This window comes from Dermacentor albipictus, chromosome 2 (assembly GCF_038994185.2).
Source record: "Dermacentor albipictus isolate Rhodes 1998 colony chromosome 2, USDA_Dalb.pri_finalv2, whole genome shotgun sequence".
NCBI lineage: Eukaryota > Metazoa > Arthropoda > Arachnida > Ixodida > Ixodidae > Dermacentor > Dermacentor albipictus.
The window spans coordinates 93,402,732-93,427,842 of NC_091822.1; the positions used below are offsets into that span (position 1 = coordinate 93,402,732).

At 44.4% G+C, this 25,111-nt stretch overlaps 1 protein-coding gene across 1 annotated transcript; it reads left to right on the plus strand.

Annotated features, from left to right (window-relative positions):
- Nucleotides 1-536: 536 nt before the first annotated feature.
- On the plus strand, nt 537-23,611 carry LOC135902748 (uncharacterized). Its single transcript, XM_065432967.2, has 6 exons — nt 537-560; nt 2,281-2,369; nt 2,612-2,679; nt 6,731-6,777; nt 14,547-14,646; nt 23,423-23,611. The coding sequence occupies exons 1-6, from the start codon at nt 552-554 to the stop codon at nt 23,557-23,559; spliced, it is 450 nt and encodes a 149-aa protein (XP_065289039.2). The 5' UTR covers nt 537-551; the 3' UTR covers nt 23,560-23,611.
- Nucleotides 23,612-25,111: the final 1,500 nt, after the last annotated feature.

The following is a 25,111-nucleotide window of genomic DNA, read 5'->3' on the forward strand; positions in this document are numbered from 1 at the left end:
CAAACTTTCAATTTAGCCTGTGAACGAAACAATTTCGTACTTGGTCAAAGCGCATAGACTGTGCGCACCCCCTGAAAGAAGCAAGGTAGGTGAGCATGCACGGCTAGCTGGTTCGTGTGTATCGGTACATTCGATTTTTTTCAGCGAATGTGCATATGTGAAGAGTGTGTATTGTAATATGCTCGTTAGCTCAGCTTCTTAGTATGACGGCAAACCGCATTAACAGGAATATAGCCCATCAAACGCAATATGCCACTTTCTAAAAAAAAAAGCTTTTCTCCTAGAAGCAGGCGGAAGTACATTCAATATAAATAACCAACCGTGAGACTTTACGGGTTCAGCCTTAGCGTGAAGTAGTTGCTACTGCATGTATGTGCACTGTCGTGTTAACAGGCGCCCTTACGGTACGAAGTGCGCATGCTCACATTTCCACCTGTCCTTAATAAGCAGCCCCTTGTCTTATAATAAACACACTTTGTTCCCTGCCTCCCAACCGTTCACAGCTACAAGTGGCGCCCTCGTTTCATGCTAGCAGATAAGAGACACGTTCCATGTATGAGGTATTGTCCCTTTTTATTCTCAGTATTATCAAAAACTAGGCCAGATAAACTGAGTCCTTGTTTTTTATGGACATTGCTCTACATATGCAAGACATGCAGGAATATTTTCATTCGTTATTTTGATATTTAAAATGGGCAGAACTATTGGGGTAGTTTTTGGGATGATCACGTCAAAATATGTGGTTGTAATTCAAATCTCAGCCACCTCACGACATCCCTTAGACGAGGGGAGAATATAATTTTGCGAAATGCATTGACGGCTAGTCGTGGAGTTTCAATAACATAGCTTGACGCAAACAAGACAACCCAAGAAGGTCACAGGACAAGGCGCTTTGTCCTGTCTCCATCTCCGGTCCTCCTGATGGCGCTAAGCTTTATTATAAACAGCAAGCTAATGCATCAAATCATCGAGGCATTGATAAACAATATATGTTGCCATGTGGTCAATTTTCTTTTATCTCTAATTGAACTTGCCTTCCTAACTTTTTTTTTCTTGTATATCTATCAGGCTTCGAGTAAATGGTTATGAACAACGAAAAACCGATGGCAACTTCATGCTATTGTGATTTTGAGCCCATATGTGCGCCACTTGCAAAGTAAATTTAGCTGGAAGATGGCGCTTCTGGTGTCCGTCGATTTTGCGTCTATTCACGTCTTCGTTTTCGGCACCATTTTATGCATTCAATTTCAATAGAACTTGCGCTTGGCCTAGTTGGTTCTTGCTGGTTGATATAACTGCCATATATTGGTCGTCGTGTGCTTGTTCGGTTTAAATTTTGTATGTGTGTGTGTTTTGCGATCATTATGCCACTGAGCATTGTATGTATTCTAACGCTACTCAAAGCTATCAGTGCGTTAACGGCTGCGTGAACATGTGGAGTTTACGCAAGTGCTGCGACTTGTTTTCCCACGGACTACGGATGACCAGTCATGCGCATGGTGTTTAAGAATTTACCCAAAGCGTTACAATTATAAGCACTGGCTTCTGTATCCCCAAACTATCTGACGCCATTGACATGCTCTATGCAAACATTGCGCAGCTACTTATCATATAAAAACAAGCGTACTTAAAACTCGTGCAAGTAAAGTATGATGACGTAATGTCATTCAGTTTCTTAAAAAAAAAGATTGTCGAGAATATTTTTACGCATTCTCTATTTGTTTGTTAGCCTACTGGACTTTGTTGAATTATTGCAACTGCTTAACTACATCATTTGCTTCTGCTGAACAAATTGCAAAATTGCATTAGCGATCACTAGCTTTACACATCAGAAATCTCTGGCCATTAGCAAGAAATAAAAAAAAACACATTTACAGCTTCCAAGAATGAACGCGCCCAGGACTAGCTAAATGTCCCCGCTGTTTAATATGGGATACTGTCAAAGTAATCGGCTTGTATGTAGCTGAAGTAACGGCAGATGTTGACACCCAGAAAGTGTGAGTGCATACATAATGTCGCGGGGACTCTAGCAAGGCCCACCAGGATCATAATTTTTCGAGAGTTACGCAGAAATGTGTGACGTAAGCGCTATTCGTCAGTAACCATTAGGCTGCGTTGACCACTTCGTAAGCCGCTGGAGAAGTACGCAGCTGCGCGGTTTGCACGCATTAAATGCATGGAATTCGAAATTAGGCTGCCGCCTTGATTTTCTCGTGCACTCGCTCTGAATGAGAAATGAAAGGAAAGTCAATTTTCTCCTTTTGTTTCCTTCTCTTGAAGATTGCATGTGGTACTATTTATACAAGACGCTTTCGTCAAGCAGGGACGAGACAGGTCCGACTTCAGTCACCGTTCGGACGTTCACGAGGGTAAGTTGAGTTCTGCGTTCTGCTAAAGCTCTGCTCTGCCAAGTGATACTGTATGCCAGAACAACAATATGCAAATAACAATATGAGAGACCTCATGTAGCATCAAAATATTTTTGGTATTTGTGTCGTCTAATCTACCGTTTTGTACAGAGTACTCTCTCGGTACCCTGTGGGAAGCAAACTAAAAAAAAAAGTTTGTTAAAACGATATGAAGACAATTAAATCTGCACCCTGCTTTCTAGATCTGGAACCATGCATCTCGGAAGAAACACCTGTTGCTTAATGCTGCTCGTCGCAGTTCTGGCTGCTGGTGAGATTTTTTATTTTCGGTCCAACTGAACGCGGTCTTTTGCTGCAATTAGGACAAGAGCTGCACTGCTACCGTAAGCACTTTCACTGAGCAGATGTTATCGCTGAATTGATTTTGCATAAATAAGTAATTGCCTAGCACCTAGTTCCAATGCAGTCAAACATGAGCAGTTTACCTTCGGCCAGATAAAAGAATTTCGCTGTAAAATGAAAAAAAAAATATGGTAAACAAATATAGCGCATTTTGCTCGTGGACATGTCGTCCTTCATGACGGCGTAACTGGGCGTTTAATATAATCGGAATATAAGTACGACCTTACGACAGATGACGAACTCGAAATTCTGCGATGCCGCCTCAAAAAGCGCAGTCTTGAGCATAGTGTTATTCCGGCAATGAATGTGAATAATTGGCTCAAACCACATAGAACCTTTGATTGGCCATATTCTATTTCTTTTCGTCTGAGGTGTCTTTCAAGGCGAACAAGTTCACCGGCCGTAAAAAAAATGGTGACAACTTTTGAATTACAAAAAAGTTGCACCTGCTAAAACGTAGTGCACCTGTTTTTCACTTCTGGAAGAAAGCTGAACTACCTGGAGCCCGCTAACAGCTTAATTACTTTGGTCGGATAGTGTAAATGCCAGGTTAATTATAAAAAAAAGCCAGCTGTTTCACGCTAAAATATTACCTTTTGGGTGAGCATTCACATCAGGATTCCCTATATCATATGCCTATTCGTTCAGGTTTGGTCCTCAAACCGGTGACACAACGACCGATAAGTACTAAGAAGGAAGTTGTTTCAAGCACGGGAGATTTCTTGATCTCATCATCATCATCATCATCAGCAGCAGCAGCAGCCTGGTTACGCCCACTGCAGGGCAAAGGCCTCTCCCATATTTCTCCAACAACCCCGGTCATGTACTAATTGTGGCCCTTGATCTCATGTAAATACGCAAATATATTTAGTTGGCGCAAACAAGTCGCAATACGTAGCGCAGCAATTTTTGCGTCTCCCCAAATCCAGCGGAGGATGGAGCTTGCCGTGCATAGTTACATACGGTAGGCTTTTGTGCACTAACAGTACATGTGATCTACTTGATGATGATGAGTACCCTGGTAGGCCACTGCTCCTTTATTGGCTGGGCCATTACCATCGAACGCTTATGCCGCAGTGTACAGGCAACTTGCTTCCGACGGCGGTAACGCCAGCACCGCAGTATGCGGCGGCTGCGCGCTTGCAAAGCCAGCTGTACAACTAAGAATTACAAAGTGGCGTGTGACACCAGTTTCCAGGCTTTGTGAAATGTTGTGTGAGACTGCTGTACTTCCACGGACAGCTACTACACAAACATGGACAGCCGTGCTTTCACCTGATTTGGCTTCTCAAGTGAAGGATTTTCATTGGCAATATCAGTGGGGTGTTCTACCTACAAGAGACAGGCTTGAACGCTGGCATATGGTAGCGAATGATAAATGCATATATTGCGCGCAAACAGAGACCAACGCGCATGTAGTAAAGGACTGCGTTGTAGCACGCACCTTCTCGAAGCTAGTTGCAAGAATGTTCGGAATATCCATCGTGTGGCCACCACAGCGCCAAGATCGGTTTGCGAGTCACGTCTATTATAGCGCTAGCTACGTTTTGTGGTGCTTCCGCAACATCGCAGAATGATCTCGGCAGTTAAATAGAGCAATGTACCCCAGAATGCGAAAACTACGGGTAATAGTATGGGGTCATCTTGAAGAACAGTTGTTCAAACTCAGTGAAGCCGAGTTTCTTCGCCCCTGGTCTACGCGGTGCATAACCGTCTCCCGGGGCAGTCTTTCTACAGTCAGAGTAATGCTCAGTTCTGTTGCCCGAGTTCAGACTGTATCTGTATGTGGCCCGGGTACCTTTCATAAGTTCGAGGCTGAGAATAATGCTTTTGCGTGTACGCTGTAAAGAGTTTTGTTGTTGTTGTTGTTGTGTGTGGCAAAGCCAGTGTCAAGCAGACACCATTTATTATTTCGTTTGCTAATCTGTTTTGTTTACACCAAGTATGATGTATTACATGTGCTGTACCTCATATTGTACTTTTCGTTCATACCACAGTTGTAAGCATGCCTACGGGTGAATAAATTTCCTTGTCAACCTATACAAATTTTGTTTCAGCTGGGCAGTATCATATTCTTGTAGTGCTCATGTTGTCAGCGACTATACGTGGCCGATCAATGGCTCTCTGTATGATTTCTTCCCTTTTTGAAACGTACCGACGTCTTTTTTTAAGCCTTTATTACAAAAAGTCAGGATTCGGACGACACCCCTATGCTTGCAGGATACAAGTTGTGTAATGTACCTTCCTGTTCCTCTCCTTTTCCTTCAATCTTTCTTTGCTGCTTAGTCCCAGCAGTGCCCTCTCCTCCCTAAATGTCTGAGTTCTTTCTAGTTTACTGATTATCTGACTGCTTGGTGTGCATCTAAATTTCCTTCTGCCTTTTATGCAACAGTGGCATAAACATGCTTTCTTTTCTGTCTCTCTCTCTCTCTCTAGCGCCATCGTAACAGTCTTCGCTAGGGTTCAGGATTGGACGAGTGGGTATTGCATTTTCAAACTGGTACAGCGCAGCATAGAAACGAAGAAACAAGCCGAGCCGGCCAGATGAAAGAGAAGCGCGCTGGCCGGCTCGGCTTGTTTCTTCCTTTTTATGTTGAGCTGCACCAGTTTCAGAAGGCAACAGTCTTCAGAATCATAATCAGAATTTATTGTTAAAAGGTGGGTAAAAAACAAGAATTTGGTATGCAGGAGGAAGTCCCATAGTCTAAGAATGTATCGGGACCTCCTGTACAAGAATAGTTATAATAATTGACATCTCAAAGCAACAGTAGCAAATAATAAGGTAATTACAAGCAAGAGAAAATGAACGCTAACAGTGCAAAATACAGAATTTATTCCAAATAATAATAAGGTTTAGCTTATCTCACGGTAACATAAAGAATTTTATGTGATGAAAATGCCAGTAGTATATTTACAAGAACACAAACAAACAAAAAAGCAACAAAGCAAAACAAAGCAAAAAGACCGGACAAAAAACGGTTACAGTAAAGTTTTTCATTAGTTTGTCAATAATAAATGCACATTGAGTTCCCTTTTGAATTGGTGTGAAGATCTTGTATTTTTATACTGTTTTCTTTTTTGTCTCTCTCTCTCTCTCTCTGTATCTCTAGCGCCATCTATAGCGCCAGAGTGTTCCATACTGACATGGAAGTGAATTCCACGGTTTGTTTACCGTAGTTAGTGCGGATTCCTGGTAAAAGAAAATTGTTATTCAACGCGAATCTGGTGGCACTATTAGTTGTCAGGTTAGATGGTGAAAATGTGATCGATGGTAGCTCATTATAAGAAATCTGTAGAAAAAAATACCTAGGTTGTATTTAGTGAGCCCTGAAATAGTAAGGATGTTATTCTCGTGTAGTAAGGATGTGCCATTAGAAAAGTGTGAACTATAGGTAATTATTCTGATGGCTCGGTTCTGAACTTTCTGTGAAGACGCCATATGACTATTATAGGTGTTTCCCCAACATATTACACCGTAAATAATGTGAGAGTGGACGAAAGAGTGGTAAAGTGAGAGCAATGTGGTACGTGTGAAGTAAGGGCGTGCTTTAATTAAGATGCGTATACCGTAAGCTATTTTCTTTTTTATGTGAACAAAATGATTGTCATATTTCAGATTACAATCAACTAGAGCGCCTATTAAACTAGTCGTACTTGAATGTTACTTTTTTTTCCTGTTCCCAATATACTGCTTCACCAGGTAGTGTTTAGCGCACTGTTAAGAGTTTATAGCACGTAGTAGGATAGCTCTAACCCCTACTTCAGCAAAGTCTTTGCTGCAGGCATGGTGAAAGTCACTGTTAGAGAATCATTTCATATGTATTCCATGCTGCATGCGAAGCACCTCTGTAATGTGAGTTGCTCCGCGTGCCACTTACCGCGCTTTCAAAGACAAAGGAACGTTCTATGAGCTTCACTTCGAAACACTTTGATGGTTTTCATTATTCTTTAATATTCAGGAGGGAGGACCGAGCAAAGTGCTGAGAAGTGCCACGAAGGTGCAATGGTGAGTTAAATAGCATAGAATTGAATACTTTACTCGTTTGAAAAGGAATCAGGGCTCTTCGTTAGTTTTACAAATCAGCAAGAGAATACATTCTCGCGTGGTTATCCCTTTATGTAATGTGACTGTTCTCCCTGCCTTTCTCTCCATTATTTTCTCTCTCTCTCCCCAATCGGTTTTCTCTGTGTATTTGGCAAGACAGTTGTAGAAACCACACCTATTAAGAAAAACAAGAACATTGTGCTATATATTGTGCAGTACGCAGTAGGTATTAGATTCGGAAGGCGCACGGTATTTATAGGCTACAACGTTTAGTTTCGTCAGAACTTTGGTTCATTTTTCATGTTCTCTTGAATTTTTAATGGAACCCTTATATAACGTGATCAGAAGTAACCAGAATTTAGCGGGATAGATGCCCTGTTAGCTTACCAGCGTGCAATGACCGTTAAGCGCCCTCCTTTGCACAGTTAACTCTGCAAACACATGTAGTGCCGCCTCTTTCCTTTAAATAGAGAGTGAAGTATTGGGTTTTGAGATAACGAAGAACTGACGGTGTTCATGACGCAAAAGCAATGCGAAGCGTCGAAGTACGGCAAGGAAATAGGTGCGCGTTTGAAGGAAGAATCGTGACACGTGACACGGACAACCGACTACGGTGGCTTTGTTGACCCGTCACAGCGAATAGCCGCCTTGCGAGAGAGACGCCGACTCAGCCTGCTGCACAGTGCATCTGTTATGCTGAGCGAGGGTACTGCCTCTTTTTGCCTTCTTAAGACATATGCAAATGTCAGTACGCATCTAGAAACTGCAGACGGGTCTGTCCTGTGTAATAGCCCTCGCATTAGTTTCGGAGAGGAGAGCCGAGTTTTTCGTCGGTGTGTAATGAAGAACAGGATCAAGCTCAGTGTATGCTTTGACGACGACGATGCGATTGCTACAGAATGCGCCATAATGTGTTGGACTTGGACGAGCAGCGGGTGCCTGCGCGTGCTTTTGAATCAGGCCCACTGCAGCGGTGCAGTAAACATTCGTGCAAGCTTTCCGGCGGCTCCCATTGTAATAGGCAGGTTTTAAGTCTCCAAACCACGGACTCGTTGCTTTGATTGCTAAACCTGCCTCGCGTGTAGTGTCCTACCACAGCTCCGCTTACGGCACCACCGCTATCCCCTAATCACTACGCCATATCATCTGTATTCCACAGTGCGCGCAGTTCTGCGTCGTGGGTAAGCGCACGTACCAGGGTTCGCAACGCGCGGGTGATGTCACCTTGGCATGAAAGAAAATAGGGGATGAATACCTTTAACATCTTCAAACACCAAATGTATCACCTTTCTCCATAAATACTCCAAACTAATCTTGCTTTTGAGTACCGCTCCTCAGCCTGATAACAATCATGGTGATATTTAATGAAACCCCATTTGAAATTGAGTACTGACATACAAACAGCCCCCTAGCCTGCTTGAGCTAATTAGGTTTTGCTATTTTTGTTACAGTCTAACCTTTTACTTGTCTCCATACTATCTTTTAATGTTACTCAAGTAAGCACTCAAGTGTTCCTTGCTTTTTTTCCATGACTACTCTGAGCACCTCTTGCTTATCTGAACAACTGACCGTTCAATTTTTCCATCAGCTTTGAATCCTTGCAACATCAGGAGGGAGGACGTTTTCTGCGGTTGAGGCTGAACATGAATACATCGGTATTCCATTACACTGCGCCGAGCTGTCTCTAGACTTTTCCTGCAGCAGTCAATTTCCTCACCCTTTCGGGAATATGTCCGCCCTGTGTGCTTTTCGTTCAAGCAAACAACTCCGGGTCTTGAAAAGCTGGAGAATGTCCCCAGCTGTGCGACAAATGCACATTGCATGGCTCCTCCGAGGAGATATGTTGACCGACGATGAACTTTCACTGTTTCGCAGTTCCTCAGCACTGTACTTTAGGCTCCTGCAACAGGCCGTCTCGCCTCTAAAGAGAACACTGCTCGCAATCGCATTTCCGCTCGAGCAATGACCACTTTTCCATAATCGTGCGAAATTTGTAGAGCTTATGAGTGAATTACCTGCATAATGAGCACCCATGTACCTATTCTCTTATCTTAACCTTTCATTAAACGTCTCGTCGCAACCAACTACATCGCACTAATCCTCAACGTTTGTATCACATATACAAGCACTACGGTTATCGCTACCTTGTGTTGCATAGAACATTTATAATTCTCGTCCATTCGTGCAACTCAGCCGCAATAATATCCTATGGAACTGACAAAAATTGATGTGCTACAGCCTCAACTAGCGTAACAATACTGAGCGAGAAAATCATAGATTTATTTTTTTAGAAATACAAACATTGCTTTGGAATTGCAAGGGAATGAAATCAAAAGGTATGACTTTATGGATATTTAAACGCACTCGTATTGTCTCTTCTAACGAGGGATATGCGAAGTACTGAAAGTGTACTTCTCCACAATCATAGGGTGCCGTACACATGATGGCCAACATGTCATTGATGGCCCTAAGCTCGCAAACAGTTAAGACGTCCAAGGGAAGACACAGTGCCAATGATAGACGAACCACCACGTTCGCTATTCTCTTACATTTACTGCTAAGACGACGTCCACCATATTGTGTGGCCCAAACGAAACGTATGAGAAGCCGCACATGCAAAATTTCATATATCCCTTATTAGGCGCGGACCTTATCTTACATTGAAATGTATACAACAGTTCTTCATATGACCCTCTGTGCCACTTCTGCTTGTTCCTATTCAGTTTTATTACTTTCATGAAAACGCTCAAGTTACAAATTTTCATTCTAGAAAGGAAATACGTGGTGGCGTGAAATTAAAGAGGCTAGAGGTACAAAAAAACATGAAACTGGGTTACGTTCCCAGTTTGATGCCTCTTTTCTTTGCCACTTCTTTAGTGGTAGAACATGCGTCTCTAGAAAAGTACGTCTCTAGAAAAGACCAGTGGCGTAACCATAATATTTTTATCGGCGGAGGGTGGCGGGCGGGCGCCTCCTTGGCCGTCGACGGGAACATAACAGGCGGCAGCCTGGAGAGGCCGCACCAGAGAGTCTATCAAATTGACATTTCCAAGTTCTCTGAGATTTCCGATTTTTCCCTGAGTGCCTTTGCAAATTCCGTGAGTGACACAGAACTTTGTTTTATCTCAGAACGGGCTGAGACCAAGTCATCCGATGTCTTCACTCTCTAGTAAGCATCTTAAAAAATATAAGAAGCTATTCAATTTGAATAGTAAGGAGTGGTGTTGAATTTATTGAATAAGAAACAGAAGGAAGCCGTTATTAAAATACATATCGAATAAAATATATTCGAAAGAAATGGCAAAGCCCATTTGAAATCTAGTAGAACATCTTCAAATAAGAATAAATAGGAGATACATACAGGAGCAAATATTTTCGACTATGCGCATTTTCTATCAACTGATAGAGAGCTCATTGGTATGAGGCCCGAACTTTGTCACAAGTGAGATTCTTTTTGAGCAGTTGCTAAGTGAACATCAATTGTATTGACATAACCTCAGCCCACGCACAACGCCTCAGTGTTGCATTTCACTACTTTAAAGAGATTATTTTGGTTAGGATGAAGGACACCTGCATCTCGGTGTGAACCAAGGCCGTTTTTGAGCTGAAACTCCTTCAAAGAAGCGGTGGAACGCATCCTTTCCCGTTCATTCCTCTATGCGTCAGCCCTTTTAATTATCGTCATCCTTCTGCCGCACGTTCGTCTCATGGAGCATCTGAAGCATCCTCTTGGTCAGTTGTACAGTCAAAGTCCGATTTTTCAGGCTCCCTAGGGCCCGCAAAAACGTCCGAAAGATCTGGCAGTCCGCAAAAATACATGCTTGTCTTTTACCGTCCTTAAGGCCAAAAATCGCCACATTAATCTCTGAAAAAACTTTGAAGGCCTTTCAGTTAGCTCCGACGGCCTATAGGCATATTATAGGTATATAGGCATATATTATAGGCTATAGGCATATTAGGCATATCAGTCCTCGTACTGTGACAGGAGACGGCAGATGCACGCGTGTATAACTGAGAAATACGTGCTGTCTCCCACGACAATTTTCCCTTCTCACTGTTGTTAAGTTTCACCGCAGTACTTTGCGTACGCTTCTCCGCGTAACAGCGTCGTACTGAGGCGAAGCTTACTTTCGCAAAGTGGCGTTATGACACGCGTTCTGCTTTCTGAGCTCAGGCGCCTGTCGTGGCTGATCAGGCGCCTGCAAAGTCGATCGCTGACTGTACACCGGCAACACCTCCAGCCGACGGCACCGCGTCCAAGACGATTCGTTACGATTTCTTTCTTTTACTCGAGCCAGCAGTACCCCAACTTTCGTTCACTTTCCACAAGAATGTCCCAGTTTCACCCAAAATGCGAAGCATCGATTGCAATAGCAAATTAGCAGGCAGTCATACGAAGTAAGGGTATGCTTTTATCGGCCGTGTCAACTTGTAACCATTCACTTGCTAACTAAATTAAAAGTGCTGAACATGTTGTCAAACAGGGAGTACCACAGGGAAGCGTACTCAGCCCCTTCCTTTTTAACTGCGTCATGGCTGATTTACCAAGAAGGCTGCCATCACAATTAAAATTTTCACTGTATGCAGATGATGTGTGTATTTGGACATCTGGGTCTAATGCTCAACTGCTTCAAATGGCATTGCAAGACGGCATAAATATAATCAACAAATTTTTGAGGGAGAGAGGAATGGTACTATCACACGCAAAGACAGCTGTATTGCCCTTCACTCGAAGGCAGTTAAAAAATTTCACTCTTAATCTGGAAGGACACCCTCTAATGATTGTCACACAGCATCGATTTCTAGGCATAATACTTGATAGGCAGCTATCCTGGGCACTCCACATAAAGAAACTCGAAAACGAGGTCAATGCCGTAGTGACTGTACTTCGCAGACTTGCAGGCACATCATGGGGCGGATCAGTATCGTCCATGATGACTGTTTACAATGCATTAATACGACAAAAAGTTGCGTATTCCGTGCCCATCTTACACGGACTTTCCCACACTTCAGAAGAGCGACTTCAAAGACTTTTAGCTAGAGGACTACGCCTATGTCTAGGAGTTCCACGAGCGACTTCTAGTTCTCTTGTAATAGCTGAGGCTCGCCAATCACCATTTCCAGTTATGCGAACTACAGAAACATGTCGGCATTATTTCCGTCTTCAAACCCAGCATAAAAACCACCCATTGGCTCTAGACATAATGAAACGAGATAGAAGTTATGTTCATATAGAAATTCAAGAATATCTTCACATATTGCCAAGAAATGAATTTTGGAACTCAGACATCGAGTATCCTCCATGGCTGCTTACAGTTCCAAAAATCGAATTGTCAGTAGATGGGATATTCAGCAAAAAGAGACATGTTCATTCGAGCTGCTCAACAACTAGCGCTGTACCAGATATATATGCGGTATTCAGGATACACACACGTCTATACAGACGGCTCCAGTACAGCAACCTCTTCAACTTCATCATTCATTATACCGCACCTCAACAAACAAGAATCATTTAAGTTATCTCGTGCGACTTCGTCCACAACGGCTGAACTGTTCGCAATCCTATGTGCGGTAAAATTTATATTGTCAGTAACAGAAGCGCAAAAATGGGTAATTTTCAGCGATTCACAGGCGGCTCTAACATCACTCTGCAGCACAAAGGGGAAAACATTCAGTGACAGTATAATATACGAAACACTTAAAAACCTCACAAAGGCAAGCGAAGCGAAACATGCAATAGCATTCCAGTGGATACCAGGGCATCGTGACATTCCTGGCAACACAGCAGCCGATGAAGCAGCACGACAAGCACACCTCAAAGATGATACATCTCCACTCCCAATATCAAAGGATGAATTACGCTGCATTATAAGGACAACGTCTCTCAAAATGTCTAGAAACACTTGGTTTGACCAGAATTCTAAGAGCTCGGACTTATACCATATTGATCCATTTATTGAATTCAAATTTTCATTGTCATTAGATAGAACTATGGAAACCCTTATTCATCGATTAAGGCTAGGCACTGCCTACACAAAGCATTTCTTACACAGAATTGGCCGTGCGGAAACCCCCGAATGTGATTGTGGATTTGTAGACGAAGATATATATCACCTCCTTCTAGATTGCCCCCATCACGACACACCAAGAAGCCGACTTAAATCAGCGCTAATTAAATTAGACCGCAGACCTTTCAGTTTAAGGAAAATTTTGGGCCCTTGGCCAACAACGGCCTTGCAGAAGAGCGCTTTAAAAGCACTAAAGAGTTTTCTTGAAGACAGCGGCATTGCTGGAAGTTATTAGCACTTTCATTGTTCTCTTCATTTCGTTGTCACTGTGTATATCCATCTGTTTGTGAATTATATTATGTTGACTGTTCTGTTGTGACTGTATGTGATAATGCATTTACACGATGTATTTACCACCCGCTGACTAGATAATGTGTTATTAGGCGGCAATATCTTTTGTACTTTTGAGACTTTCATCTACATAAGTGTGGAGACATATACATTGTATATTGTATGTACCATGTGTTCCTTACGTCATAGTGTTCCTGTGGAAACGCTGCGTGATAACTGTATGTGATAATGCATTTACACGATGTATGTACCACCCGCTGACTAGACAAGGTGTTATTAGGCGGCAATATCTTTTGTACTTTTGAGACTTTCATCTACATAAGTGTGGAGACATATACATTGTATATTGTATGTACCATGTGTTCCTTACGTCATAGTGTTCCTGTGGAAACGCTGCGTGATAAGTCCTGGTGCTTGGGTGAACAGACTATTTGATATGTAACCTTGAACCCTGTACGATGTGTGACGGAACCACTCAAGAGATGAGGAGTAGCCGGCGCCTTAAATTGTGCGCCAACATCTCCTTATATCATACCAATAAAAAAAAAAGCATGGTGTCAGCGCGCACAGCAAACATCAACACAACACACTCGATGACCGCAGACACGAGCTGTCAAAACGCTGGCATGAGGCAACGCGGCAGCAGCAGCGAGCGAAGTGGCCTTCATACTGTCCATTCCTTCATCGCAAAGTGAGCGCCGAGAACACACAGCACGCACAAAGCTACGAGCCGCCGGCGCATGTAGACTCTGCCTGAAACGCATTCGCTTTCAAGATACGGCAGTGCGAATGCACGCAGCCGCCACATGCACAGCTGCAGCCGGAGTAGAATGCCACCCTACCCTCTCCCTCCCCTCGCCCCGGTGCCTCGCAGCTTTGAGTGCCTCGAGCGGGACGGAAGACGGCGCGCTTCCTGCCCGCTTTGCTCCTTTTCGCGGAGGCGTGATTCAGTGGCGATCGACGGCTCGCCTCGCACTCTTTCACTCACAAATACAGCGTATGGCGCGAGGCGAAGGTGTTGCCGCCCTTGGACTTTATACGGAACATCACGGCGACGGCATAAATGCGCCTGGAGTGCTGATATAATTGCTATGGCAATCGAATTACACCAGTTTTCTTGTAATAGAAGCACCAATTCCCTGAGCTTTTCCGGAGTATTTCGAGACTATTCAAAATCCCTGAGAATTTCCGGTTTTCCCGGTTGGTAGAAAACCTGCACAGCACTGTAACCCACGAATTTCGAGATAGTACTGCATATAACGATGAATATATATTTGTATCTAGTAAAGAGAGCAGCTTTATCTCACACTTTTTGCAACCTTTATGCCGATCTGAAAATCAAATAAAAATGAAGTCTGCGTCTTTCTTCAGAGTGAAAAAGAGGACCACTCAGAAGAACTGGGCTATCGTGGCCGACCACAGCGTGACCACAACCGTTTCCTGGCTCACAGGGATGGCGCCATGGAATCTGGTAGGATATTTTTCAAGGAAAATAGTAACTGTGAATGCAACTTTGTGGGATTCGGGGTGGGTGATTCACCCGTGTAAGGTAGTAAGTTCTTCAATGTGGCTCCCAATTGCCACGAAATTTAAAGGTGTTAACTGTTCTAGAAGCAGTCAAGTGAATCGACTTCAGAAATATTTACAGAGATGCAAAAGCGAAACAAGGTTGCAGCACGGTACCCCACGCCATTGTCCCGTTCTTTTATGGCTATTCTTTATTTTTTTGCGTACTTTTCAATTTCACCGCCTCTTTAAAAGTATGCTTCAGTAACGAGTTAACTACGAGATGCTTGATGCTTCTTTTCTGGCGGCAATTGCTTGCTGGCTTCCATTCTTTGAGAAGGTGCTTACATGAACACGCTTGTGTAACAATGCCGCATATTGCAATATTTGTCTAAAAAAACTGGCCTTCTCATCAACATCAACTTTTGTAATATTTCCGCGTGGAAAGACAGAAGTCGTAACGATGCGATTACCATGTGAAATCGCATTAAAATATATGGTTGTTTACGTGCAGATCGAGTTAAAACACAACAGTAAACTTCTCCAAAGCTAATTATCATAATGTGCGCCGCCACATTCGTATGGGGCCGTCCATGTATACTACACGTATTTACGGAAATATCCATGCGGTCCGAAAGGCAATCAGAGGTGCACGTTGAGCGTGCGAAGATGATGTACCGCGATGTCGTCGAACCGTGCCTAACGCAGGTCCAGAAAGACCTTTAATGCTTCATTAAACTGACTAATGCCTAGCAGACCAGTTTTTATAGTAGATGTTTTGTTGATTCAATTTCTCAAATGTTGCAGGAGTTGAGTTTATAGTATACAATACATTGCCTTGCTCAATTACGGAAGTACTCCACGTACCATTTGTGTGGGTTGTATGCATTAAAATATATTATTTAAGAACGTCACTGTACAAGTAAGTGATGCTATAAATTACTTCGTAATGAAACGGTTCATTACACCATTCCCCGGCTTTGGACGTGTTGATGTAAAGCATTTTGGACATAAAACTGATATGATACCAAAACATTTACTGGCAAAATAATTCTTTTTCTGTCTAAAATGCAGCATGCTAAATATGACAAGAACAACACTCCATTGAAATTACGCTATCTAAAATGGCTATTAATGAATATAAAATATATACGGCCGGTTATATAGGTAGATGCATTATTTAATCGGTCCAGCCTTTCTTCAAAGTTCATTTTCAAAATGTCTTTCCTTTTATAGAGCACTCGTAATTCCTGTGTGCAGTGCCATCTAATAATAGTAGCGGCCGTAATGATGCTTAGACCATGTTTTTTATACCTTACAGAATTTACCAAAATTAGCTGCGAGTGAATCCTTTGCAGATGATAGGCGGCATCGATGCAATTATCAATATTTATTAATTTGGGTGTGTAATTATCGATTAAATTCTTCGTATGCCTTGATCACTATGCAGAAATGCGGTGTATAGCCAGTGACATATGCCTTGTGGCCCAATTTTCCATTGACATGCTTCACTGAAGATCAGCACATTCCCAGTTAGCCAAGTTTGCGGTAGAGAGGTTCACTGAATATTGGCACATAGCCATTGCCACAAACCGAGTGACCCAAGTTAGCATAAAAGAGTTTCGCGCCCGCTGTCACCAAGTCAGTGAACCAAGTCGCTCCGAAAGTTGTTTTCGAACTCGGGTACCTGTGTGCAGCAGCCCAACACTCTCCCCATCGAACCAGTGGCAGAAGTTAACGTGGAAGGGATTAACCGAGGACAGACAGAGGTACCGATATACATAGGCATACCGCAAAGTGGGTGAAGTTCCCAAAAAATGCTAATCGCATGAAAAATCACTTATGGCAGATAGCGAAATGCAGTCCTTGAACTGAATTCCCCGAAGAAGCAACATGTCCTATCACGAAAAATCGAGATTCTCATCAACTCATGACCAAAATTTTACTAAATTTATAACTAACCTTAGCAATTTACGCATTGTGGAAGACATGTCGCAATGCATGTCTACTTGAGAATCCTAAGGCATAATCTAGTCCTAGAACTGAATTTCTCGAAGAGGCAACACATACTATCTATAAAAATCCAGATTCAAATCAAGTGATGACCAAAATATTACTAAATAATTTCTAACTAGTTAGATCACAGCACATTGTGGCCAGCTTGTTGCAAGGCATGTCCCCTTTAAAGTTTTAAGCGAGAAACTAGGGGCGGAATTTATTAGGCAAACTTACCAGCAGATTTTGGCTTAAGAATATTCTTAAGAGAAAAGCATATTCACAAAGCTAAAACTGTTCGTAAAATCAGCAAGCTTGTCATGCCCGCCGCTCCAAAGACGAGCGCTGTTATTTAAGAAATGTGGGTACGCGATGGTAGCAAAGCTGCGAACATCAGTACTTGCGCCAACTATAAGCGCAACTCGATTCACAAACCTAAACAGCTGTCGTAGCTCCCGAAGTAAGAAGAAATTCTTACTATAGGGGGTCAGCATTCTTGCGAGAATAATTATGTCTCTGTTAGGCAAGGTGCTACGCGATACAAACATGCACTTCTCGTCCATGTTTGTATTACGTAGCACTTTGCTTAACGATGTACGACCGACTCACCCGACAACATGCATTATTCATAATTATGTCTATCTGCGCCGCGTGAGCTGACGCGGCTAAGCGTTGGAAAGCATTATTGCGGCTGATTGGCCATAAGCCACAACTGATAGACGAGGATGTCGCGTGCTTATACCTTTGTGGCGCGCTGTGATTTGTCATCTCAAGTTGCATTGTGCAGTTTTAGTGTATAAACGTATTGGGCGCGCACTGTTGTGGAAGGCAACAACAATAATGTTATGCTGTGAACTTCTGCCTAATGTCTGATAGGTCACGTTTCTGTATGCGCATCATAGCCGGCCTGTTCACACTCGTCAGGGCACTCTGGAAGGTGGTAGAAATAGAAGTGTAGTGCCCGTTTCTGACAACAGTGAAGTTTGTCAATGATGTGTCTTGAGCATTTTTATTTCTTTTCTTTAGTTTAAGCTTTCTCTTGCTCGTAGGGCTGCGAATGATTATTTTTTCCTTCGCCGTCAAGGCTATAGTTCTTTATACGACATGAAACAACGAGAAAACGCCTAAAAGTTTCTATTTCTCAAAACGTGTTGCTGTTGTACAATCCACTCTGGTCTTCCATGCTGCTAGCCCCAAGCTGCCATTATAATGCCAATATCATTAATTCAGCGCTAAGTCTAAGCGAGGTAGTGTTCATTCGCACAGTTTTGTTTATCCTGTAACCTCTGCGTACGACGAACGGCAGTCCTGTCTATGATATGAAGCGGGACCTCCGCATGATGGTATATAGGAAAAAGAACAGGGCGAGTAAAATCGAGTACCACCAATAATACGAAAATTACCTGGAGTGCTCGAATAAGAGTGATGCTTTAAAATGACATACAGCTCCCGAACGGAGCGAATAATGGTCGCATGAATCCCCACACGCACGCACACGCCAGCACAGACACACCCACACCACACACCCTCACGCACGCACATGTATACATATACCCACACTGACAAGTGTAACCAGAGACACATCGTCTCTAGTAAAGGTGTGCACTGCATAACGCTAATAAAGGCATCGCCACGTTTCTTTTTAAAGCCAGTGACAGGCCACCGGCCATGTGGTGACGAGAAAAGAAGAAAGAAAAGCGACAGCAAATGATATGCATCGTCGTGTTATGATTGTCTGGAGTCGAAATGCTTATTCTGAACCCCAGTCTAACATGAGTCCAGGGCAAAATTACGTCACTCACATCTTTATGTCGCTTCGAACGATGTTCCATCGCGACCTCCTCCTACCTAAGAAACCTTTCATGAGCGTTTGTGAATTCAGCGCACGAATTTTCCTCTGGCCGGCCATAGTCTTCTGGTGCTCCGCAAATGCTTTGAAGTAGTCAGGTCAACATGACGGCGCAAGAGTGAGGCCTCTTATCGCGAAGTGAGCAATGTGAAGCGTGCATGACGCTGAGCGTAGCCAGTGAAACGCGTGGTATCACTAAGGCAAGTATTTACGTCAATCTAATTATGCTATGTTATTCGCGTTCACGGCGGTGAGCAGTTCGACCACTTCATTCAGTGCGTTTAAACAAAGCCACGGCTTTGTGTGTGATTAGTGCTGTACGTGCATATCGTATGGGTTACACTGACGGACTCAACGAACTCCACATCAAGGCCGTGGTACTTGCAGCGTGCGACTGGCAAGAAAAAAATTATTTAATTTATGTGTACTTCTTTCATTACGCGCCAACTTAGACCACTGCTTACGTGCCGTTCGGCCTGCTCTGGTATTGATGAACCTCGTTGTTGCTAATTTCAGTTACTGGATATGTGCCAGTACGTGCGTGCCGCTCTTCATTGATCGGCCTTGACGCCAACTTCGATAAGGGTATAAGCACTGGGAATGTGACGCTCTACAAGGATGAGAAAGATCCCTTAAATTTGTCTGATTCTATGCTAAACCGAACCCACGTCTCAAGGGTTGCTCAAGGACAGCAACACGACGTTATAGCAGGCTGCGCCACAAATGCACTGGCTGTGTGCTGCTTCCCAGTTAACGGCTTTCACGCCAGCGCTTTAGCGAGCTGCCCCATGAATGCAATGGGTATGTGCCGCTATTCAGCGAAATTCTGGCCAACTAGAGTCACTGTGTATGCGCCTCTGGGTGTGCGGCTAGTGAGCGAACAACTTTAGCTTTGGCAAGCACCGGCGCTTCATGTTTCTCGTCTCGGAGGCCACGCACAGACTTCTCGGCTGTGCCACTAGATGGCGTAGCATGTTCAGAAAGATATGTGAGAGAGGACGCCGGTCACTGCACGACGAATTTCTCAGCGTTCTCACGCACCCACAAGCCAGGCATCTCAGAGGCCAGGTGCACGCTTTGCGGTGGCGGCCCTACAAGGCGTCGTCTGTTTTTTTATGGCATCGCTAAAGAAGGAACCCTGACGCACTACATGCCTCATATATGAATTCCTTCTAAGTGGAAATACTTTGTGTAGCTATATTAATTCAATGCTAAACCCAATACCTTTGACAATCATCATAAGATGGGTTCTGCCAATTTTTTCTGATTCAACGCATAGAGATGCACGTTGTTAAAAATATTGCCAGTTGCTTAGCTCGGCTATTCCACGATAGACGTAGCGATTGCTAAGGCATAGCATGGTTAGCCTTGGTTAATCTTGATTTTAGGTCCAGGTTAAAAAAAAATTATTAGGTTTTACGTGCCAAAACCACTTTCTGATTATAAGGCACGCCGTAGTGGAGGACTCCGGAAATTTCGACCACCTGGGGTTCTTTACCCTGCACCTAAATTTAAATAAACGGGTGTTTTCGCCCCCATTGAAATGCGGGCACGCTGGCCAGTAATTGATCCCGCGACCTCGTGCTCAGCAGCCCAACACCATAACCACTAAGCAACCACGGCAGGTAGGTCGAGGTTAGTCTGGTTGTCTAGCTATGTTGCGGCGTTTAGCCAGTCCTTCGGCGCGCTGTTCCTATGTTTCAAGGGCGATTCGTTTCCTCTTCATCTCGTAGCGATGTCGATACCAAGCCTTCTCCTGCTTATCAGAATTGTCGCCGGCCGTACTGCCGCCTCAACTATGGTTGCAGCGTACGCGGGCTCTCCTTTTCAATCCTCCGTTATGCTATCAGGCATGCGACGCGGCTAGCGAAGCGAGCGAAGGCGAGCGCAAGGACGACGAACGCGGAGTGACGTCATATCAAACTGCGGCGGCGGAGAGGCGCTGCGCAGCGGCGGAACACCTGTCGCTCGGTGCTACTAGTGGCCCATGCGCAGTAGCGCCTAGGGAACGAGAGAGAGAAAAAGAATTGGAGGACGCTTAAGCTTTGCCTTCAAGATTGGAACGCGATAGCGTTATCGCACCCCATTCGCACCGCCCGCTTATTCGCTCGGCATGTTCTTGAGTAACAAAGACACGCGGTGAGTGTCCAGCAACGCAGCGTTCGGCACGGCAACGAAACGTGCACCTGAGCAAGCGGAACGAACCAAAGAACTCGGAGTCTCAGGCGGAGAAACGATCTACGGGAACCAAAGGTCGTGACCGGCACGGACAGCCGGGTCGCGACGTGCCATGAAGGCGGACGCGATCATGGGGCTGGCGCGTCGATGGGATCATCCTCTATCTCGCTTGGGAGCACTACGTAGACGCATGACTCCTCGCCAGCAGCACGGCACACATCGCAGGGGCGCTTTCGCACCAGACGCGCTACGGCGCAGCGATCATGTCAGAGGGGTCCCGCATCGGACGCTGCACCTAGGAATCGCGCTGTGAGCGGAAAGAGGAGCTACGTCGCCTAAACACGAGGGTTCGAGTGACGCATGCTTGAAGTTGGAAGGGGAAGGAGCAAGAAAACTTATTAAACACGACGGTATTGGGGCATCCTCGCACCGGTGCCTGCATGGCCCCAACGCACTAAAGCGAGACGAAGGGGAGACGTGGGCGAGTGGCGCGCCACCTGTCGGGGCAGTGCCGCACATTGCGAGGAGGGGGTCATCTGTGTTTGTCACAAGATGGCTCTCCGTGTGCGCCAAGCACAGAAGAAATGTAGCGGAAACGTACTTCACTACTCGTTCAATTGCGACTTCTGTAGTTTACATGTTCATAATTACAGATATACACCGCAGTATAACTTTCTACGGCACGTTTCTGAAGCAACACCGCATTTACTAGAGGTGGTTTAGTCCTGCTTTGAACCATCGAACTCATGGCTGAGTTGCAGCGTCTCCGTCTCACACTACAGAGACCCTGGTTCCATTCCCACCCAGCCCATCTTGCAAGTTGTTTTTATTTATGAATTCCCTACCGCCATTTTCGCTCACGGCCAACACTGCCGACACCGAAGCCCACGACACCGGCTTTTCTGCGACACGAGCTCCTTAATGCTGTCGTGCTAAAATTGGCAGTGGCTTAGCTCGGCTATGCCAGGATGTACGTTGCAAATGCCAAGTCATAGCATGGTTAGCCTTGGTTAATCTTGATTGCAGGTCCACGTTAATCTGGTTGTCTAGCTATGTTGCGGCGTTCGTTCGGCGCGCTGTTCGTCTGTTTCCTGGACGATTCGTTTCCTCTTCATCTCGTTCCAATGTCGATTCCAGGCCTCCTCCTGCTTATCAGAACTGTCGCCTTCCATACTGCCGCATCGACCGTGGTTGCGGGGCACGTGAGCTCACCTTTTCAATCCTCCGACATGTTATCAGGCATGCGATGCAGCTGACGAAGCGAGCCGAGGCGAGCGCAATGACGAGGAACTTGTCACGTCTTACCAAACGGCGGCGGCGGAGAGGCGCTGCGCAGCGGCGGATAACCTCTGGCTCGGTGCTACTAGTGGCCCGTGCGCAGTAGTGCGAGAGAAAGAGAAATATCCCCGGCGAGGCACACGTTGTGATGTTATGTGCCTCCTCGGAGCACCGCCACGGCGAAATCGCAAGTTCGCCGCCAGTAAAGCTTTCGCTTTAAAAGTTCGAGTGACGTTTTAGTACGTGCACGTGGCTTACCGGCAAGCGTATAGACACCACGAGAATGCACAGTGAGTATCGCGCCGTCGAAGCGCAAACGGAGAGGCCACGGACGCTACGTTGGGCTTGACAGTGCGAGGCCTCCGGTTTATCACAGGGTGGTTTATCACAGGGAGAGCATATTGATACACATGCAATGAAACGCCGCGAACAGGCGCAGCGAGGCCCGCGGCGTTAAAGCACAAGCGTAAAGGGCGTGAAGGCGGCGATTCTCTTGCCCAGCTCCAGGCACCTTCATCCTCCGGCGTTCATCCCCCAGGCACCTCATCCCGCCAATTTGGCAGACGTGGTATCAACGCTTGCGCGTAATAAGTAAGCTGAGCAACTGTGCATATTTACGTTACTGCAAGTTTCACGTCACAGATCTTAAATCCGGTGCCCTCTTCACAAATCGTTCCAAGTGGATACGTCTTCATAAACCGCCGGCTACCATTTGTAAACTGCAATACGTGCGATGAAATATTTAGCGAAACGTTCGATGCGAAAGCCTGAAATCACCGATTGAGCGAGAAAGCCTGCGTATGTCTTCTGTAGCAGAAAAATGGGACCTAATTTGCCATTGGGTGCGACGCCAAGTCACGAGCGCGCCTCGTCGGAGCAAAGCGGGTGGCAGGGAAACCTTCTGCCGCCAAGTGCGCCAACTGTTGTGCGAGGGCAGAGGGCATCGCCCCAGCGCCATGTCCCCCTGGCTCTCGCTCTCGAAATCCTATGTTATGCGTGTGTTCCCTGTCCGCGCAAACTGTCGCCTGCGTTCTAACTTCGCCGCGGTAAGGCCAAATGAGAATTCCTCGGGCGTCTAAATGCGCTCGCTTGCCCGTGAGGAGTTTACAACTCGGACGACAGCTCAGAAACATTTTATTGGACATAAATGCTTTCGCATCCGCAACTCATAAAAAGTGTTTAGGTGTCCTCATATTTTTAATGCATATTTTTATTTTATGAATATCCCATATTTTATTCTCGTCTGCACCTGTTCGCGAAATATAGCTCCATAGCCACGATTAAAATCATCACAGGTGATTTTTTTAAAACTCTCTGTCGGAAAAGCAACAGTTGTTGCTTTACAACTTACAACTCTCATTGAAGTACTGCTTGAAGTTGAACTGATTACAGAATGAAAACATACTTTCGATATGAAGTGCCGACCATCTCTTTTTTAAAGGTGAACACGGCTCCGAAGAGGACCGGGCATTTGAACGGCTCTCTTCTTTGGCCAGGTATGCGAAGTCGAAGCTCCCGTTCGGCAGTGGAGGATCGAGGACCACGGAGAAAAGAAGCCGTTCGTGTAATAAGGAGTGATTAATTTCTCTACCCAATTGAACAATAAAGAGAGTACTTTTCACAGCATGGACATGTTGTCGATATACTGCTGGTGATTTTAAGACGGCCTCTATGGAAGCACCATGGCTTAGGCGTTCTTCTGTCCTGTCTCTTTTTCTCTTCATACCGAATGCTTTCTGCTTGGCCATAAAAGAACATATAAAAAAGGTCGCCAAGCAAGAACAACTTTGCAAAATAGCCTAACCTTCGCCTCACACACGAAGGCCCAATGTTGAACAGGTAGTACGTTATGAAATCATATCGTAGCAATATAGGGCTCTGTTTGTAGTTATACAGAGAATCATCAGTTTCTTCCTCTGGCAAACATATAAGATATCACAAGTAGAATGGTATGAAATTATATGTGGCAACAAAAGGCTATTTTTCTAATTATTCGAAGAATCATCAGACCCTACAGCTCGCGAAAGTGCTTCGATATTAGAAGTCGAACGTTAGGAAATAGTGTTGTAGCAACGTATGGCTGGTTTTTTTGTTTGTCCATAGAATGATCACAGATACTATATTTGGTGAATATACTGAGAAATTTCGGATACTGATCTCTTTTTCCCAAGTGATAAGCGTTGATATCGTTGTATGCGGTAGTAATACAGGCATTAAAATGTACTCTTCTATCCATTGTATGTTTCACCATACACTCGCAGCACTTTACTGAGTGTCTCGTGTAATTAAACCAAACTTCAAACTAGAATGGCGCTCATTAGATGAATGAGACCAATGGAGTATCGTTGGCAGTCATATTGAAAATCTAAGGACAATATTTATTGTGCACCTAGTTAAGGTATTAGGTTGGTTTATTGACTCAACGTTTTAAATCCCTTATTAGAATGTTTTTTCGAGCAAGCTACGTAAGTACGTGCATAAACAAAATTAGGCTCTTGCGCGTTTTGATGGCAAAAAACAGCCCACATGCTCGTCGCAAAACAACAGCGAGCACCCATGTTATACTGTCTGCGTCAGCACCTTTGATTTAAACATAAACAATTTCGCTATTCTAAATGATTCGTATTGACGCAGACGTACTTGGCGGATCTTCTCTTTTTTTGTGTGTGTGTTTCTATATTACGATGGACATGTGGAATTCATTGTTTTCTGGACACCACTGAGAGCAATGCCATGGAGCCACACTGCTATACGAAAAGTTCGCTTAACCCCTTACAAAAATGACTTTAGACTGTCTATAGATAGTCTATAGATTTTTTATAGACGACCTTGGCTTTCTATAGATTTGGACTTTTGTTGATACAAAATCTATCGACTGTCTATAGACGAAAGTCAATAAAGTTTTTTATTTCTTTTTTGTCTATTCGCAGTCTATAGACGACCTATAGAAGAAAGTCGATAACGTGTTTGTTTCTTTTTTGCCTGCTTCCCCTCTATAGACTACCTATAGACGAAAGTCGATGCAGTGTCAATTGATTTTTGTCTATGAATTGTCTATAGACTTCCTATAGATGAAAGTCTATAAGATTTCTATTTCTTTTTGTCTATTCGCAGTCGATAGACAGTATAT